The 21,019-nt window shown below is 45.2% G+C and overlaps 1 protein-coding gene across 3 annotated transcripts in view; it reads left to right on the forward strand.

The window, feature by feature from the left end:
* The window catches only part of LOC147117265 (adenylate cyclase type 1-like), a 524,560-nt gene that overhangs the window by 277,160 nt on the left and 226,381 nt on the right, over window positions 1-21,019 (forward strand). For all 3 annotated transcript variants that reach the window (XM_085988088.1, XM_085988086.1, XM_085988087.1), the window contains one exon: window positions 13,166-13,307. In XM_085988088.1, the coding sequence (XP_085844214.1) occupies window positions 13,166-13,307 (142 nt within the window). The remainder of the gene's footprint in view (window positions 1-13,165; window positions 13,308-21,019) is intronic.

Consider the following 21,019-nt stretch of genomic DNA (forward strand, 5'->3'; position numbering starts at 1 on the left):
TAATGTCCTTTTCAGATAAAAGCCGTTTCTGGGTTCCTTCACTTTGAAGCCCACACACAAACTTGTCCCTCAAGGTATCTGCCAGTCCCGCTCCAAACTGGCAGTGTTTCAATAGTTTGCGCAGTTCTGTTAAATAAGTAGCATTGCTTTCATCCTTATGCTGGTTCCGTTTGTGAAACTTGAATCTTTCTGCTATCAGCAGCGGTGTGGGGTTTAAATGTTCCTGTAGTATCGTTACTATGTCTTCAAAGCTCTTTTCCATTGGCTTCGTTGGGGTTACTAGGTTTCGTAATAAACCATACGTCTTTGCACCCATTAAATTTAACAATACCGACGCTTTCTTGTCATCTGACACCTCATTTGCCTTGCAGTATACCTCTATTCGTTCGACATATGTAGTCCAATCTTCGACTTCATTGTCAAGTGCGGTGATACTGCCACTCTTCGGCATTTTGGGTGTGGTTTAAAATGGCATCTCCCAATGGCTTAAAATGGCGTCTCCCGCGCTTTCCTTCCTACCCCGCTGCTGCCAACGCCGCTCCCGGCGGTTCTTGTGGCAATGGCGGCACCCTGTAGGTTTCGTGCACTTCTTGTGCACTGCTGCCAACGCCGCTCTCGGCGGTCCTCGTGGCAATGGCGGCGCCTCGTGGGTTTCTGTGCGTCTCTCTCTCCCTCTCTTCGACGCTGCTCGGCCCCTGAACACCGGCTGCGCCCTGTGCGCTCTGCCCTCTCTCTCTCTCCCCCGTCGACGCTGCCTGGCCCTTTGCTGTGCCGCTCGGCCGGGCTCTAGCCCGCCGCTGTCCGGGAAGGGTCTGCGCACTACCTGTTGCCAGCCCGTTTTGCTGGATCACCTCGACTGGAAAGCCAAGCCTGGCTCTCGACAGCCTCCCCCGCAATTCTCGAGTCTCTGCTGGATGACTGGGCGGTTGCCCGTGGTCGACGCCCGAGTCTCTGGCCTTGACCTCCAATCCACTGATCTCCAGGAACGAATCCCCAGGAGGTGATGCAGAGTTGCTGGTAGGTTTGAACTTGCCTTGTCGCCAATGTTGTGTCCGTGTATAATAAGACACAGACTGCAGGAGAACGGTGCAACAGGTGTTTACTCAACGTGGCTCACACTGGAACTGATCTGTACAGATTACTGCTCAGTGCTATATACAGATGTGGTCACTGCCGGTACTGCAGTATACATGAGCTGTAAAAGATAGTTCCCCCCTTGAAGGTATATACATTACACCGGCCAAGTGCCAGTTTGGGTTGCACAGCATTGATTTCCTGGGACACAGAATCACCTCAGAAGGCGCCGTCCCGCTGGCCACGAAGGTGGAAGCAGTCACCTTGTTCCCTCTTCCTCAGACCGTCAGGGCCCTCCAGGAATTTCTGGGAATGGTCAATTTTTATCATCAGTTCGTCCCCAAGGCGGCATTGTTGATGCAAACTTTGTACGAGGCACTCGGAGGTAAATCGGGCAAAGACCCGATCCATTGGACACCCCTGATGGACCGGGCTTTCCTCGACACTAAGAATGCTTTGGCTGCTGCGACCATGTTAGCACATCCCCTTCCGGGCGCAACCATTGCCCTTACCACCGACGCGTCCGATTGTGCCATCGGGGCAGTACAGGAGCAGTGGGTCGATGGCACATGGCAACCACTGGCTTTCTTCAGCTGCCAATTGCAGAAGAACGATTGTAAGTTTAGTACTTTTGATAGGGAGTTGTTGGCATTGTTTCTGGCCATCCGCCATTTTCGCTTCCTACTGGAAGGACGCCCATTCACGGATTTTGTAGACCACAAGCCACTAACTTTTGCGATGGCCAAGACAGTGGAACCATGGTCGGCATGGCAACAACGTCATCTTACGTACATATCTAAATTTACAACCAACATACAACATGTCTCAGGCAAAGACAACCTGGTGGCGGATTGTCTCTCCCACGCCCAGCTCCACGCAGTACACCTGGGAGTCGACTATGTTGGTTTGGCAAAAGAACAGAAGGCAGACCCTGAAGTGCAGGCATACCGGACCGCACCTTCCAGCTTACAAGTGGCTGATGTCAGTTTCCAGGCCGCAGGGACCACACTCCTGTGTGACATTTCGATGGGCGTCCCACGTCCAATCGTTCCAGTCTAATGGCGCAGGAGAATTTTCGACACTATCCACGGGTTGTCACACCCTGGCATGAGAGCGTCACAATGACTCATGGCAAAGAAATTCTTCTGGAAGGGCATGCATCTCGACATCCGTGACTGGACCAATACCTGCGTGAGTTGCCAGAAGTCCAAGATACAACGCCATGTTAAGGCCCCAGTCGCCACTTTTCCAGTTCCGGAGCGTTGATTCGACCATGTGCATGTGGACCTGGTTGGTCCTCTCCCTTCCTCTCGCAGGTACACTCACCTCCTCACCGTGGTAGACCGCACCACCAGGTGGCCAGAGGCAATTCCTTTGGTTGCCACCACAGCGGCAGACGTCTCCAGAGCCTTCATCTCGTCGTGGGTAGCTTGGTTCGGGGTACAGGCTGACATCTCCTCCGACCGGGGGCCTCAATTTACCTCTGAGCTTTGGCACGCCGTAGCTCAAGCTTTGGGCACCAAGCTTCATCGTACCACCGCCTACCATCCACAGGCGAACGGTCTGTGTGAAAGATTCCACAGGTCCCTTAAAGCCACACTGCGTGCTAGTCTCCGTGGGCCTAGTTGGGTGGACAGGCTCCCTTGGGTGCTGCTTGGCCTTCGCACGGCGCCTAAGGACGACCTGCATTCTTCTTCAGCAGAGCTGGTTTACGGCCAACCACTCAGAGTGCCTGGCGATTTTCTTCCTCCTCACACGGAACCCTGGTCCCCAGCTCAGCAGCTCATCAGCCACCAGGAAGCGGGTAGGAATTTCATCCCAGTGCCTACGTCGCATCATGACCTGCAGCGCTCCTATGTCCCGGTGGATCTTAAGAGTGCAGAATACGTGTTCATTCAGCAGGATGCTCGCAAAAACCCGTTCAAACCGCCTTACACAGGTCCGTTCCGCGTCATCTCGCCAGGTGACAAGTCCTTCACAGTCGACGTCGGCGGTAAGCCTGACCACATCTCCATCGACCGGTTGAAACCGGCGCATCTGGATCTGAGCAAACCAGTCGTCACCACTCAGCCGTCTCATCGTGGTCATCCACCGTCGACTGCCGGTCCAGTACAGCCACAGTCATCCGCCGAGTCGCCAGTGCCCGCCTCACCGGGTCGACCACAGCCGGCCTCTTCTCCTCCGCCTGCGGCATCATCCCAACCACAGCCAATGGCCAGTTCGTCTTCTAGCGCTCCGTTCCAGCTGCCGGGGTATCACAGTCGGTCGGACAGACTCGTCAGACCCGCTTCTCGCCTTACCTTCTCTGTTAAAAGCAATTATGGGGGGGCCCATGTGGCGGAACCACCAGAGGATTACAGACAATTGTATATAATTCCTTTTACAGCAATATAGTACAACTGGGGGCTGCACCTTTAATGTATCTGTTAACTGTACTAGGGCTTCTTTCTTGTACTCCGCGTGATGACGTCATGCCGGCCGTCACGTGATCTCTCAACGGCGGGAAGAACATGATGACGTCATGACGTCAGAGCTCGGAACCTTCTAGCAGTAGAGCTCGGAACCTTCTAACAGTTGAGCTCGGAACCTGCTAGCAGTTGAGCTCGGAACCTGCTAGCAGTTGAGCTCGGAACCTTCTAGCAATTTCCAGAGAGGCTTTCAAGCAGACCAGACCTATTTGCATTGTACAGCTTCGTTTGTTCATTAAATTTTATTGTTTTTGATTTTCTGAGTCGATCTCAATTCTTCGGCTAGGAACCCCAGTTCCTAAACTTGACTAATCTACTGGAATTTTTTGAGGATGTAACTGGTAAAATAGATAAGGGAGAACCAGTGGATGTGGTGTATTTGGACTTTCAGAAGGCTTTCGATAAGGTCCCGCATAAGAGATTAGCGTGTAAAGTTAAGGCACATGAGATTGGGGGCAAGGTATTGACTTGGATAGAGAACTGGTTGGCTGACAGAAAGCAAAGAGTTGGAATAAACGGGTCTTTTTCCGAATGGCAGGCAGTGACTAGTGGGGTACTGCAGGGATCGGTCCTTGGACCCCAGCTATTCACAATATATATTAATGATCTAGACAAGGGAACTAGATGTAATATCTCCAAATTTGCAGATGACACAAAGCTGGGTGGGCGTGTGTGCTGTGAGGAGGATGCCGAGAAACTCCAGGATGATTTTGACAGGTTGGGTGATTGGGCAAAAGCATGGCAGATGCAATATAACGTGGATAAATGTGAGGTTATCCACTTTGGTGGCAAAAACAGGAAGGCAGATTATTATCTGAATGGCAATAGATTGGGAGAAGGGGAAGTGCAACGAGACCTGGGTGTCCTTGTGCACCAGTCGCTGAAGGTAAGCATGCAGGTGCAGCAGGCGGTTAAGAAGGCAAATGGTATGTTGGTCTTCGTAGCGAGAGGGTTTGAGTACAGGAACAAGGATGTCTTGCTGCAGTTGTACAGGGCCTTGGTGAGACCACATCTTGAGTATTGTGTGCAGTTTTGGTCGCCTTATCTGAGGAAGGATGTTCTTGCCATGGAAGGAGTTCAGCAAAGATTCACCAGGCTGATACCTGGGATGGCAGGAATGACATATGAGGAGAGATTGGGACAATTGGGCTTGTACTAGCTGGAGTTTAGAAGAATGAGAGGGTATTGTAAAGTCTGTGGGTTGTACAGTTAATAACGACACAGACTTCAGGAATAACAAACAAACAGGTCTTTACTATTCGAAGGTCAGGGCGAATCTGCCCAAGGAATCATGCCACAACACTTATATACCGGTATGGTCACCGTCGGTATTACAGTATACAGAAGCCAAACAAGTAGTGCCACACCTAAAGTAGTTCTCTTAAAGGTGAACGGTTACATACAATAGTTCTCTTAAAGGTAGACGGGTACATACACTACAATCCTCCCTTTTTAGCTTATTACATACAGAGTCCCCATTAAACATAACATATCTTCAACTTCATATAAAACAATTTACAGACATAGTCTCGGTGGGAAACAGTTCACAGGTTCAGTCTCTGCGGGAACAGTTCACAGATTCAGTCTCTGATCTTGACTTGGTCCGAACAACATCTCTTTGGTGTAGATGGTTCACATTGCTAGCGTGACTCCTCCATATCCTTTTCTTGACGTAACAGCTTGAACTTTCGTCCTGCTGAACCAGCAGTGCTGACTTTTACAACAACTGGGTTGCCTTGATATTTTCCTACTTCCCAACTGATTTAACTCCTTTCGTAGGGTCCACGCATGATCTGGTAGAAGTGATAATATTTGCGATAGTTATCATCTTCTGCTTCTTCTTTTTCTTTTCTGCTTTTTGGAGACTCTCGGGGCTCCCTTATCAGCTGCCAGCTGTAGCGCCACCAACTCTCTATGTTCCTTCGACTTTAAGTGCTTCATCCTGATTTCGGCACTTTGGGAGTTTTCATCACAAACTGGGCAGACCACATCCTCGTAATATTCAGTGTCACTCAACAGGTCATGGTAATATTCGGGTACGTCCTGAGTTAGGCCAGCGAGAGGGCCTTCTACTTCCTCCTTACCCATCTGGACGTTAGCTGACTGTGGTTCCTTCCCTAGACATCTTTCTTGAAAAGACTTCTTCATGCATTCATCTTCATCCCGCTCTTCCTGGGTTTCCTGCAAATCCTTCACTAATGACCTCATTTGTGATTTCAATACTTCCCCTTCCCTCGGGGATTGATTGATCGGGCTATTCAATCCTTCTACTGGAGCAGCTGTTTCAACATTCTGTTGTTCACATAGATGCGATTCAGCGTACTTTTGGCATCCCAGTAAAGTCTGTTTTGCAACCTCAGCTATTTCCCAAACTTTTGAGAGCTCCGAACTCCTTCCCGTTGAAGATTGAAGCTCGTGTTCAGATTGTTCCCATTGCAGAGTCTTTTCCCTCAGCATATGAAGGAGTTGGCTGACCGTTAACTCTTCCACGGGAACACTGTGGATCAGAGTCTTCTCCATTTCATCCACCTTTTCCTCCAATGCTTCCACCTTCTGTTCCACTTGTACTTTGGCTTTCAGCGCTCGGAAAAGTTGCGCCCTGATGCTCTCTAGCTCATGTTCAGGGACCATTCTTACAGTCTCTGTGTTTCTTACAGTTTCCTTTTCTTCCACTGAAAGGATTCCCAGTTGAATCTGTTCTTCAAGTTGTTGAACCTCGGACATTGCCGCCTCATATTTGTCTTGGGTTTCCTTCAATATTTTTATGAGTTCTTGGACATCTTGTCTTTCATGTTCTGCCATGTCTTTCACCTCTAATTTCTCATCTATGGATGGAACTTCTACCGATGAGTCTGTCTTGGCCTTGAGCTCATCAAGAATTTCCTGCAGCCTTTGGACTTCTTGCTCATGTTCAACCTTTAGTTGTTCGTATGCTTCTACTGAAACTAGCTTTTCGGAGGTTGCCGAGTTAACCCACTCCAGAATTGTAGCCTGGGCCTGTTCATACTGTTCTTTCAACTTCTCACACTCTGCTTGTAAGGAGTCGTAGAGAAGAACTGGAATAACATCCTGGCTTCCTGAAGATTCCTCTTCATTTGCTTCTTTCGCAATTTCCTGTTGGAGTTCAGCCAAGGCTGCTATGCTATCTGCCTCTCGAAGTCTCACTGCCATCAAATCTTCTTTATTCCTGCAGTCTATCTCAGCCATTTTCCGATTACTTTCATTTAACTGAGTGAGTAGTCCCTTATTCTGGGCTGAGAGATATTGCACCTTCTCATGTAGACCATAGCACTCCTTCTCTGCTCGACATAGCTGGTTACTGCTGATTTGGTTCTGTGTTTCAAGTTCCAACATCCTTTGCTTAGCTTCTTTCAGTTTCGCCCCTATAAGCTCCTCTTGCAACATGGCCACATTATTCACATCAGGTAAAGAAGCGTTTCTCTTTTCCATGTCCAAGATTTTTTTCTGCATATCTTTAAGTGCACACTGCGATTCAGCTTCTCTTAACCTTGCTTGCACTAGCTCCGTCTCCAATTGCAGAACAAAATCCTCAGTGTAGCGTGGTTTGCCTTTATGCTGTATCTCTAGATCATGCAAATATTCTAACTCCTGAACATCATAAGGGAGATGTGATCGGTAATTGGTAACGATGGCTCTATGGTCGCTCTTTGCTTGAGCTAGCTGCCTCTGCTGTCTTTCCAGGTTCTCCCATTCGGTGTCCCAGAACTTTTCCATTGTTTTCATCTCTTGTACGAGACGGTAACTCAACTGTTCTAATTGTTGTCGTACTTTGAAATAAGTTTGAGTCCGAGTTCGGTGTTCTTCCGTCGTGGATAAGTCCTTAACTTGAACAGGCTCAGAATTCTCTGTCAAACTGGAGTTCTGCTCTGAAGCTTTATTCTTCTCGGTAGCATAAGCCTTTATGCATGTCTTCGTTTTCTCCACCATAGTCGGCAAGTTTATTTTAGCCTTGTCTTCCATATTTGAGTTGGTCTTATCGTCATCCGTTTCAGAATCTGAGCTGATAGCTTGCACCGAGTCCTCACTCATTATGGCTTTTAGATAGTGCCATTCCATGTCTATTTTCTTGATCCACTCTCGTCCTAGAAGTGGTGGTCCTCCCTCAGATAATACGTACAAGTTCATTCTTGGGTGTTCTTTACCCCTATCTCTCACCTTGACTCTTATCTTCCCCATGGGGTATACCTTATGCCCCGTGTATGTCTGCAATACGAACTTGGTATTTCTTAAGGGTATGTGAGAGAATAGCCGGTGGTAGTCCCTTCGATTTATGACTGATAGAGCTGATCCAGTGTCCAACTCCATTCTTACTTGGACTCCAGCTATTTTTAGTATGACCCAGATAGTTTGTAGGTCAGCTTCCTTACTCACATTGTGAATTCTCAGACTACCCAGCTCCTGGCTGTTTGGGTCTGAGTCTGAATTCTGTTCGTCTGAACTCTTCTCAGCCACCTTGTGTACCTTGTTGTATTTTCTTGTGGTGGCTTCCTTTGGTTGTTGGTCTTCTTCCCTGACCGGCATACCTTAGCGATGTGACCCAGTTTGCCACATTTCCTACATTCTTGGTTCTTAAACCAGCATTGATTCTGGTCGTGTGTTGTCTTCCCACAACGATAGCATTTTGTTGTACTTGAGGTAATTTGGTCCACCCCGAGTGCCGCCGCCTTTAGCTGCATTTCCGCTGTTCCTTTCGCTGCGGCTTCGTGCGATGCGGCTATAAGGACAGCCCTGTCAAGTATGAGGTCGTTCTCTTCGAGTAGTCGCTTTTGTGTCCCTTCCTTGGACAATCCGCATACGAACTTGTCTCGCAGTGCCTCTGTCAGATTCCCTCCGAACTGGCAGCATTTCGCTAGCCTACGCAGTTCGACCAAATATTCCGCGTTGCTTTCGTCTTTCCGTTGCGTTCTTGCATAGAATTTGAATCGTTCAGCCAATATCAACGGTGTGGGGTTCAAGTGGTCCTTCAGAACAGCCACAATCCCTTCGAAAGTCTGATCCGCCGGTTTAGCTGGTGCTAGTAGATGCTTCAAGAGCCCGTATGTCTTTGCGCCCATCGAGTTTAGCAATGTTATCGCTTTGTCGTCTTCCTCTATTTTGTTGGCTTCACAATAGATCTCGATGCGTTCCACGTACGTGGCCCAGTCTTCTATCTCAGAATTAAAATCGTTAATATTCCCTCGCTTAGGCATCTTCCTTTCCTTGGGAGCAGCACAAGTATTTCTTTAAATTCTTATTTATTATTTATTTATTTCTAAGATGGCGGTTTTTCCCGCGAAAATGGCGGTTTCCCGCTCTTTCCTTCTCTCCCCGCCCCTTCAATGGCGGTCTCCCGCGTCTGTCGTCTTCTCCGCCTAATGGCGGCTTCCCGCGTTTCTTCCCTGGTGGGAGGGGTACGCTTTCCCCACAGCAGACAGGTTCAGCCGCTGGGCTGGCTTCCGCACAGCTCCCCTTACTCGGCTCTGTCTTTCTCTCCCGCTCGCACGGCTCTACCGGCGCTGGGTACCCCGTTCACGGAGAACAGTTCAGCCGCTGGACTGGCTCTCGCGCAGTCTCTCTCCCCTTGCTCGGCTCTGTCTCTCTCTCCCCCACGTTCGGCTCTACCGGCGCTGGGTACCCCGTTGGTGGAGAACAGTTCAGCCACTGGACTGGCTCTCGCGCAGCCTCCTTTGGTCAGCTCTGCCTCTCCCACACGCCCGGCTCCCGTTCGCCTCCCAGCCCTCACGCAGTCCGGTGCTTCCCTCCCCAGCTGCGGCTGAGTTTCTTCCCGCGCCTGCACCCGGTCTCAGCGCTTCGTGGCTTCGGTCGCTGCCTGGCTTTTCCCGCCGATCGCGGTCCGGCTATCTCACGACGCCGTTGGACCCACCTTCCTGACCAGCTCTGCTCCCCCTCGACCGTGGTCGAGTGCACAGCCCTTATCCTCCGGATTTCGTTACACTTTTCCCTACTCACAGTCTCCGCGGCCGCCTTGTTTCCTGCTGATCGGCTCACTCCGCACCGTGGTAGAAGGGTAGTCAGTGCCTGTTGCTGATGGAAGCTTTTGTTGCTAAAGTCTTCCTCCTTTCTATTGCTGCAGCCTCGTGTTTTCTTCCAGCAGAACGACGAGGGCGGTTGCCTCTCTTCACAGAATCACAGAATCACAGAAACCCCACAGTGCAGATAGAGGCCATTTCGGCCCATCGAGCCTGCACCGACACATATCCCACCCGATCCCCGTAACCCCACGTATTTAATCCCCCTAACACTAAGGGTCAATTTATCATAGCCAATCAACCTAACCCGCACATCTTTGGACTGTGGGAGGAAACCGGAGCACCCGGAGAAAACCCACGCAAACACGGGGAGAATGTGCAAACTCCACACAGACAGTCGCCCGAGGCCGGATTCGAACCCTGGTCCCTGGCGCTGTGAGGCAACAGTGCTAACCACTATGCCACCGTGACGCTCTTTAGTTGCTTTGGTAGTCTTGCCGCAGGGTACGATCGGACTCGTCGCCACTGTAAAGTCTGTGGGTTGTACAGTTGATAACGACACAGACTTCAGGAATAACAAACAAACAGGTCTTTACTATTCGAAGGTCAGGGCGAATCTGCCCAAGGAATCATGCCACAACACTTATATACCGGTGTGGTCACCGTCGGTATTACAGTATACAGAAGCCAAACAAGTAGTGCCACACCTAAAGTAGTTCTCTTAAAGGTGAACGGTTACATACAATAGTTCTCTTAAAGGTAGACGGGTACATACACTACAGGTATCTTATTGAAACTTAAAGAATTCTGACAGGACTGGGCAGACTAGATGCAGGAAGAATGTTCCCGATGGTCCGGGAGTCCAGAACCAGGGGTCACAGTCTAAGGATAAGGGGTAGGCCATTTAGGACAGAAATGAGGAGGAATTTCTTCACCCAGAGAGTGGTGAACCTGTGGAATTCTCTACCACAGAAGGCAGTAGAGGCCAATACAGTAAATATATTCAAGAGGGAGTTGGATATATTTCTTAAGGCTAGGGGATCAAGGGGTATGGGGAAAAAGCAGGGACCGGGTACTGAATTTGGATGATCAGCCATGATCGCATTGAATGGCGGAGCAGGCTCGAGGGGCCGAATGGCCTACTCCTGCTCCTATCTTCTATGTTTCATTAGAGAGGGTTCAGAGGAGATTTCCAAGGATGTTGCCAGGACTGAAGAACTTTAGCTATGAGGAAAGATTGGATAGGCTGGGATTGTTTTCTTTGGAACAGAGGAGGCTGAGGGGAGACCTAATTGAGGTGTTTAAAATTATGAGGGGCCTAGATAGCATGGATAGGAAGCACCAATTTCCTTTTGCAGAGAGGTCAATAACCAGGGGGCGTGGATTTAAAATAATTGGTAGAAGGATTAGAGGGTAGTAGAGGAGAACTTTTTTCACACAGAGGGTGGTGGGGGTCTGGAACTCACTGCCTGAAAGGTTGGTAGAGGTTTAAACCCTCAGCGCATTTAAAAAGTACTTGGATATGCACTTGAAGCATCGTAACGTTCAAGGCTATGGATCAAGAGCTGGAAAGTGGGGATAGCTCTTTTTCGGCCAGCACAGACACGATGGGCCGAATGGCGTCCTTCTGTGCTGTAAATTTCTATGATTCTATGATAATTATTTTTTCTTGTCTAAAATCTGTCACTTAAACAGCAGCCAGAAAAAAATTAATTCTGATCAAATGTTTGAGTCTTTGAAACCAGTAAAAGAATGATGTATCAGAGACAGGGGGAGATGCACAGTGATGTTATTTGCAAAAACTTCCATTGTTTATTAGTCTGTCAATGCTGGAAAGTAGCAGCTCCAGGTAACTGGAATTTGTGAAATGTAGAATTTATTTTGTGTGTGGATGAACTAATAACTCATAAGTGAGGAAGTTATAGATGACTTACAAGTGAATGAGTTGTGGTTGGTGCAATATTTCGTTCATTAACTTACTGTTTATGTGGCACATTATAAAGTAATGAAACATTAGATATGAAATGTTAAATAAATTATACCAAATGATGGAATGTGTGACACTTTTTCATTATAGATATGTGTAATTACACAAAAAAAACATACAATCTGTCCACCCACACATTCTGTGTAAAAAATGTCCTGGAGTCTACTGTACTGAAGTGTACTTGATTATGTGCTTTCTAAAAGATGACTTTTCCTCATGTGTTCGTTCCCTCCCCCCCACCCCACAATTTGCTATACACCTCTCCACAGTATGATTCCCCAGACAGGAGAGTAAGTTGATGACCTATCTGTAAACAGCCATTGAGCGATGTCCCAGAGTGTCTCAGGTCAACTCTCCTTCCAATATATGTTCTCCTTCCACTCTGCCTCCACTGTTTGCATTTGCCTCTTCCCCTTAGTGACCCACTTGAGAATGGAAGTTCAGAATGTGGGGGATTCTGCGTGTGTGCATGCGTGCGAGCTTGGTGGCGGGTGGTGGGGGTGCGGTGGTGGAGAGACAGGGGAAAATTTTAAGTGTAAAGTCTTACCTCCAGCTCTATATCAAAAACTAATGTAAATACCAGTACTGAATGAACCCCTGTGGAGAGTCCTCACTTCAGATGCCCTTCTGAAGAGGGACTAGAGAGCTACCTCAATGACATAGCTTACAGGTGAATCTAAGACCAACCTGGATGAGGATAAGAAGTTGACTGAACTGGTAATAGTAAGTACCAACAGAATATTCCATCAGTATCTATCCAGTTTTAAGTGCTGATTTCCAAATTTATTTGTGGATCTACTGAGAACAGACAAAACGAGGAAAGTTGTAGAGGGGAGAAGGGTCTGCACGCGGTGGGGAGAAAACAATATTGTAACTTATGATAACTCTCCCAAGCTACATGTTTTACACCTTTTATTTTGCATTATACAGATGGACTGCCCCCTTTGTTTACATTGTCCTTCAGTAAATGAACAACTACCCCATGAAAAAATGCAGGTTGTCAGCCATGGAATGCTGTGCCAGATGAGGGGTCAGCTGTCAGTTAGTGGGATACAGGATAAGATAGCCCACAAGCCAGCTGTCAAGGGGGCATAAAATGGCATGGAGGCGGATACTTGGTTAGGGATTACAGGAATTAGCCATTTATTTTCCACTTGTAACTATATATTTACCAAAATTAATATATAATTGCAATATATTTTTATAGACTGTCTTCATTGCATAATCCTAAATAAGTGTGTAACAAAATTGTGACAAATTAGTACTCACTTATATGTAAATTGTATTTACCAGCTCTAATATCCATCATTTTGACAAAGAAAAATAGCCATCGGATACACAGCAAACCATGTTTTATCAATGTTTCACATGTTTGTCTACAATCCCATAGCTTTTCTAGAATGCTTTGCTATTTTTGACATCCACCTAAACAGAATCCAACATTTCTAAATGGCTTTGTTGCCATTATTGGGTACTTGTAAAGGCTTGGGTTAAATACCGATAAGTCTCTAATTACTTGAGATCAATAATTACAGTAGTGGCCTTCATAACTCCCTGGTGAAGATGCTATGCTTGTTTATGTTCATAATCAATTCAGTGATTGGCTGCAGTGTTACTTTTGTTTACTGTCTTCACTTTGGTTTTAGAAAGGTTCATATAACAAAGACCACCTTGGAGTGCCTGAATGGAGATTATGAAGTTGAAGCAGGATATGGGCACGAGAGAAACAGTTTCCTTAAAAAGCATAACATTGAAACCTTCTTCATCGTGCCCTCTCATCGAAGGAAAGTGAGTCAAAAACTGATCTCTCGATTCGCAGTTAAGATTTAAGCCTACTGAAATACTACATTGAAATGTCAAGATACGACTGAGGTTCCAGTCGCTGAATTGTGTTGAATTACAAGAATTAATAAATTAGTACTTTAGTTTTGATTTGGACCTTTAAACTGTGGCACATTTACAGTGGCCAATATTTGATTTCTGCCGAAAACGAGCACAAAGCCGGCGGTGTGGCCACTCTCCTTTCCCGTTGGTGTCAGCGTGAGGTCTGAGCTATTTTGAGGCCTGATTCTATTCAAGCTAAAAAAACAAATATTGTTAGAAACTTTAAATACAGGTTGTGTAATTATTCTGTTTCACATCAGAAGTGGGATTTAATCCAGTCTAGGTAAAGGGTATGAAGGCCTCCTCACGGTGATAGGTACCAAGGGCTAGAAATTAAATTAATTCAGAACACACAGAGGGTGGAGATAATACCTGGTGCAGAAAAAGTGTCTCTGGAGGTTGGGTGCAGATCCCATTGTTATATTGTAGGATTACAATGCTGTTGCATTCTCACACTATAGAAAGGGACTGAAGTCAGGTTTAATAGCTAGTAAAGATTTGAAATGCTTCTTTCAGGAGGATTTAGTGCCAATTTTGTATCCTTGATTTTCATTCAGTTTTTCATATACCCAGAAATAGTGCGAATTTGGAATATTTTTTGCTAGAGAGTATAATTTGGTGCGTGCTTTAGGCCCAATACACACGTTACTATTTGTTAAGCAATAGTAATTTTGTGTATTAGTATTAATGGAGGATTAGTGCATTTTTGCCAATGCTTATAAGCTCACTCCTGGAAGTATATTTTTGTTTGCTACCTGCTTGTTAATAAGGTGGACCATGTAAATTTACTCAGGATTTAATTTATTCCAATATTGGGTTAATTTCTCCCATTTAAAATCTGATATTCAAGCATAGGAGAGAGCCAAAAAAGATTCACTGGTGAGCAGAGCAAAAGATGTTGCTTAAAGGAGTCTTTTTGGTGAACTCTAGCATGGGTTTGTCAATTCTGGATAATTTGGAGGAAGAAGAGCAGCAACAGCGTGAAATGACGGCCCTGGCCTGGGAGTTTGGGGCAATAGGATATGTCATGCACCTGGACTTCAGCAGGGAACAATGTGTAAGGGTTTCTCATTGACCTGGAAGAAATCTCAGATTTATACTGTCTCCTGGAACAAAATGTGCAGCCACAGAGCAATCTGGATGGTACTTTCAGTAAAAGTCACGTTCACTGCCACAGTCAATTTCTATGCCATTGACACATATTGGGCCGTATTTTTGCGGCCCCTATGGGTGCGTACGAGGTGTGTACGCGCCCGTAAGGGCCTCGCAAGTTCTGGGCTTGGGCATGCGCTGCGCGTGCACTATTACCCGGAACTTGTGATCTGTCAAGATGATCCGCATCCCCGGGAAAAGGGCCTCCGCAGGTGGAGAGTTGGGCTATTTGCCAACTTCTACCCAGCGAATGCCCATGAAATTCTTATGCCTGGTAAAAGCATACCTTTAAAAACCTGTGAAATAAGGTAAGTTTATTTTTAGCCTGTTTAAAACATGTAAATTTATTTTTCAAATTTTTTTTTTTAATATTTAAATAAATGCTACTTTTAATTAATTTTAAATATGTGATTTTTTTTTTTATTTATTAGAAGTGCAGAAGTATTTTTTTGGGGTATTCCCATTCATACATATGGGGTTTCCGTACATACAGAAGCTCCATAAGATGAATTGGGATTCCCTTCTGTCATTCGTTGGGCTGGCCCACGTGATTCCAGGGGCGCTTGTGAAACACCTGCGCCCCTGGGGTACATGAGCCTCTGCATATGTCTATGGATAGAGGGCCAGGAGCACGAGTCTCCATGGATCCTGAGGCAGAAGGTAAGTTCATAGGTTTTTTGCCGGTCAGAGCCTCCGACCGTAAATTCAGGCCCAATATTAAGTACAGCAGCTGCATATAGCACCAGTTGGAGAGGTTGCCTTCAGCCGCCTAGGCCCTAAGTTCTGGAATTCCCACCCTAAACCTCTTCACCTCTCTACCTCGCTCTCTCCTTTAAGATACTCCTTAAAGCCTTCCTCTTTGACAAAGCTTTTGGTCACCTGTCCTTCTGTGGCTTAGTGTCAATTTTTGTTTGCTGAAGCTCCTGTGTAGCGTCTTGGGATGTTTTACTACAGTAAAGGTGCTATCTAAATGCAAGTTGTTGTTGTTGATACAATTTTACCAGTCATGTGGCATCCCTGAGTCCAAGGCACCACTGATTGGAGTAACATCACCATTTGTGCACCTGCTGATAATGCCCACCATTTTACCAACAGAGCTTCAATATTCAGATGATATCACAGACTGCTCCCTCAATTTTTGGATGCTATATCCCGTAGAAGATTATACAAGTCAATACTTATTTTCAGGAAAGGGCATACAATGCACACATCTTGTGGAAATCATCGATTTCCTAACTGTTCGAGACATCTTCAATACCGTGATTGGCACAGCACTGTACAAGTTACCAGTGCTTAAGGCAGATCTCATTTTTGCCACGAACACAGGAGCTGCTACAGTTTAATTTCAACATTCCGTATCATTCCAAACCACCTGCACAGAATATCAGCTGAAAAGCTTCAGAAACCACTTTTCCTTACTATTGGGACAGAATTTTTACCTTAGAGTTGGGGCAGGAGCGTACTGGCCATGTAACAGGTTGCCATCCTGAAATGTTTAACAGCACATTCTGCATTGCGCGTGTAACTCAATTACATCAATTGAAACAGTCAAGCGGGTTTCCTGGCCAGTTAAATGGAGCGGGTCTGATGACATCACTGATGGCTTTCAGCTCAGATATTTAATGGAGCCTGGCACACATCACAGTTGAATGTTGTTGGAGGAGGCATACAGGTGGTTGGGAGAGGTGGCAATTGGTCTATATCAAAGAGATTTGTGTAGGTGCAAGCAAAGATGGAGTCACAGCAACAGGTTCTCAGATGCCTCCCTGGAAGTTCTGGTTCAGTGTGTATTGATGTGCTTTTTCCAGCTGTCACTTAATGAAGTAGCACAATGGTCACTTCACAGGCAAGCTTCCCAAGGTCTGTGAATCCCGTGCACAACCAGTTAAAGTTGAAACCTCACGTTAAAAAGGCTGTTAATGGTCTCTCAATGAGCAGTTAACGACCTCAATGAGGTTGCCTGCCTCTCCTGAGCGGGTCCGTGACGTGCTTCGAAACGTGCCCCAGTTAAACGCAAAAGTCGGCGGGTTCCCGACGCGCTGTCAATTTCAGCACTTTTAACTTTTGACCCGTCCCCAAACCCGCACGCTCTGCAATGCGAAAATTCTGGCCTTGATCTGATAGGATTGTTACTACAAAATCATGCAGATGTTCAAAAGCAGAGTTAACTATCCCATGCACACACAGTTCTCATTTTAAATGTAACAGGGGAATAGATATCAGCAGAAATTGTTTTGAGCCATGCAGTTCTTTAGTTGTTATGGTTGTTAAATTGTGTTAAATTATCCATCATAAACTCACAAGCACATGAGAATAGTTAATCCCTTGTAAAGTATTTCATAGAGACAGCTGAAAACTAATAGCCTTTGCCATAGGAGACGATGTTGAACTTGTATCTGGCCTTGGTGAGGCCGCATCTGAAGTACTGTGTTCCAGGTTATGGGAAATATATAAAATTATTGGAGGAATCTCAGAGGAGGGATACGAGGCTGATTCCTGAATTTAACGGCTGAGTTAATCAGGAAGATTATCTATTCTCTAGAGAAGAGGAGGATGAGGGGGATCTTGATAAAGATCTTTAGATTTCGGGAGAACTTGGATCCAGAAATGATGTGTCAGGCATAGGATTCAAGGACTAAGAAAAACAGTTCAAAGTTAAGAGTATCAAAAGAAATGAGAAAATTTAGACAACTTTTGTTTTTAGTAAGAGGGTGATAGAACTGTGGAATAGATTACCAGTGGGCATGGTGGAACAGAAAATAACAGGCTTTAAGAAGGACTGGATGAATTCCTATTGGGAAAGGGGTTGGAGGGCAATTACTTCCAGAACCATTAAATCGATAGGAGGCTTGGAACGGTGGGCTACATAGACCAATGGTCTTCTCCTGTCCAAAACAATACTCTTGACTATGTACTGTGTCACCAATATCACCCAATAGGTCACACAAATTTTGCCTGCAAGCAAAATTCATGTTTTCCCCTTTTTGTTTGTTCAGATTAAGGATAATTTTTTAAATGATTTCCAGCACAGCAACTCACCCACTGACCATGTAGGACAACAATCCCAACCAACATGATTTCCCACCTCTCCCTCCACATTCTCACCTATTACCCCCATTCCCAAACCAAACTGTATTGCAGAATCCAAAAATAAGCAAACTACCTCAACCCTTTGCCCTGCATTGTTCCCAGCACAAGTGTAGTCATGCCAAGAAACCTGGATATGTTAGATCATTCTTCCCACAAGCACTGCAATCAAAGGTATAATGGCTTCACAATATATATATGTGAATGTACACTTTTGAGAATTCAATTAAAAAATAATTATTTTCTCCCTACCTCTTTTCTTATATCTCCCTGTGCCACCAATGATCCCTGGCCAAAAGGAAAGGCTTCCAAAAGGGCATCTCTTAAGTCAACCACTCAGAGGTCAAGGTTCACTGTTTTACCATCATAATACCACAGTGGAGACTATCTGCCATTTGGCTGTGAAGGGGTGGAAACCTAGTCCTCTTTTGTTCTGCATCAAAATTAAGTCCGTTTATTGACCGCTAAATTAATCCATTTCTTAAAGAGGAAGTTTTCCTGGGTCTGCGTTCAGGCGCACTTGATGCCTGGGGACGGCAAACATCGCAAAATTGAACCAATCAGATCGTATGCCTGTTAACGAACCAGCCTGAGTTTCCTTCCATTATTTCAACAGGACAATCTCCCCTTAGAAATATGTGTGGGAGGGATACTTCTATTTAAACATTATTGAAAAATTTCAGATGACAATTTTGTTTGGAGTGTGCGAAATTGTGTGAAATGATGTTACATGTTAAGCAGAAGATAATAATTTGTAATGTGTAAGTTCATCTATAAATGATTTTTATCTTTGATTTAATAGTGTCGCTGCTCTACTACCTCCTATGCAGTAGGACTGTTCAGCTTATGCTTTTATTTTCTAGAGCAGAGCAATGAGGAAGTTCTGAGGAGACACTTTTGATTCAGAGGTGACAATCTCCAATAGAACGTGTACATTTATATTGAAGTACTGAAATGGATTTCAAAATTAACTTGAAAACATAGATCATTTTCGACTGTGAAATTAACCTGAAAATTACAGGAAAAAGTTTCCACACTTTTAAATAAAATACATTTTGGCTTGGAGTGTAAAATGTAGTGGAAGGGTGAGATAATGTTCTCTCTGTCAATTACAAAAATGAACAAAGGGTCAGAATTATTGTGATGAATAAATTCACAGTGATTTCTTGCTTTAGGTTTGAGTACCCATTTGGTAATAAGAATGAAATAGCTGGAGATACAAAGTGAGAACATTCAACAGAAAAGTATTTTTTTTTAATATTGTGGTTTCACGAGGATAAGCTTCCCTTTTTTTGAATTGTTATTTTTTTCCTTTTCTCACCTGACCTGTTGCCTGCAGCTGAATGGATGGTTACAAACCAGCCCCCAGGCCACTGCCAATGCCTATGGCAGGTATTCACCAATAGACAATGTAGACCACTTACACATGATACTCCCTTTCAATTTTCCCTCCCTCCTGCTGGGAGATGTCACAACATGCCTAACTGCTTGATACAGCTCAGGTAGGGAATTCATTAGAGAAAGACTTGAGCAGGAATTGACCCCTGTGCTACAAAATCCTCAAAGAAAACCATTTAAAATTCTATTGAGGGTTAGGGGCAGAAGCTGGGTCATGAAAGGGTTTTTTTGGTTCATGAGGAATGTCGGCATTAGGTATTCGAACATCTTTCCATTTTCACATCCTCGGTGTTATTTTCAAATGCTCACAAGGCAAATATAGTATGGGCTTGTGGCAGAGCTCCCTCTAATCTACCTTAACAATACATCTTCACCAAGCGTCTGAAGAGCAATCCCTCCAGCACCAATTTGACATTTCCATTCTTATTTTGCATACCAACTAACCTAAGGGACTCTTTTAGTAGGTCTGCCAATTTGATGCCAATTAGTATTGACTTGTGGATAGTTCTGTGCTTTGGGTTTGTACCCAGTAGAATATGGGTTGAGACAGTTCAAGTTATGCATAGATATACATAGAAGTTACAACACGGAAACAGGTCATTTGGTCCAATCAGTCCGTATTGGTGTTTACCCTCCATGCAAGCAAATAGTTCTATTCATAATTACCCACCTTGCTCCCATAATCCTTCAACCTCTTTTCTTTAATCCCCCTATCCAATCTAATCTTGGATGTTGACAGTTTCTGCTTCAACCATTAACCCTGGAAATGAATTCGACAGCCTCACAACTGTTGCCCTCTGATCAAAATCTTAATTTAATCTCATACATTCTTGACCCTTCAACTACTATCTACCCTGTCTCATCCTTTCATCATTTTAAATGCTTCTATTATATTAACTCTAACAAAAAAAGCCCTCAACTTTTCAAGTCTTTCTTGGTATTTGTATTTTGATACCAGGCAGCATCCTAATAAATTTGCATTGTACTCTCACTAAAGCCTCAATATCCTTCCTATGGTATGAAGCTCAATACTGCGCACACTACTCTAACTGGGGTCTTATTAAGGTTTTATACAGCTCATCATTACCTCTTGGTTTTTATATTCTCTGCCTCTTGCAATAAACCCTAGAATTCAATTAGTTTTTTTCACAGCCTTATGAACCTGAGGTGCTGCCTTTAATGTTCTGTAAACCTGTACCAGCAAATCTTCTGCTCTTCCACAGCATCAAGCCTACTTCCATTCAGAGTATAATTACTGCTGTTATTTCTTTTACCAACTTACTGCCATTGAATTCCATCTGCCACTTTTTAGCCCATTCCCCATCTTATCAATATTCCTTTTGCACTTTCCTTTGGTCTTCTAAAGAATTACCTGTGTCAGCTGTGGCTCAGTGGGTAGCACCCTGTAGGTGGGAGGGGTAGGAGTGAGCAGGTGTTACTGGTTGCCTGATTTCTGCAGGGAGTTGGAGTGAGTTTGTAAAAAGTTGGTGGTTTCTTTTCAGGTTTTAGGGCCTTTTTGGCTGCTAAGGGGTCCGGAGTGCCGGGCCCCTCAGAGGACAGTGTTCCCAAGATGAATTTAATTAGGGGATAAACTGTGGTTGGAAGGGAAAGAAAAAGGCCCAAAGATTTGGGCCAGGATCCCAGGTGGTTTGGAAAAGAAAACACGGTGGTGGTTCAGTGCGAGGATAAGGAGTTACGAGCTTGGGATATTATCTAAGCGGTACATGAGGACTGTGGTGAGGGAAGCTGCTTTGCCTGCCGACCAAAGCCGAATGTTGGGTTTGAGGTGACGGTCAGTAGCCGAGAGGAGGTGGAAAGACTTTTACTTAGTTTGAAAGTTCGCGATAAGTTCTTGGAGGTATCTCTGCTATATTCGGAAGTGGTGGTGGTCTCATTCTTAAACTTGCTGGTTTATATTGAGGACAATGTGCTAATCAAAAAGTTGGAGTCGTGGGACATTAAAATTTGCTCAGCAATAA

Source organism: Somniosus microcephalus, chromosome 5, assembly GCF_052327205.1.
Source record: "Somniosus microcephalus isolate GS21.2 chromosome 5, FLI_Smic_1.0, whole genome shotgun sequence".
Taxonomy (NCBI): domain Eukaryota; kingdom Metazoa; phylum Chordata; class Chondrichthyes; order Squaliformes; family Somniosidae; genus Somniosus; species Somniosus microcephalus.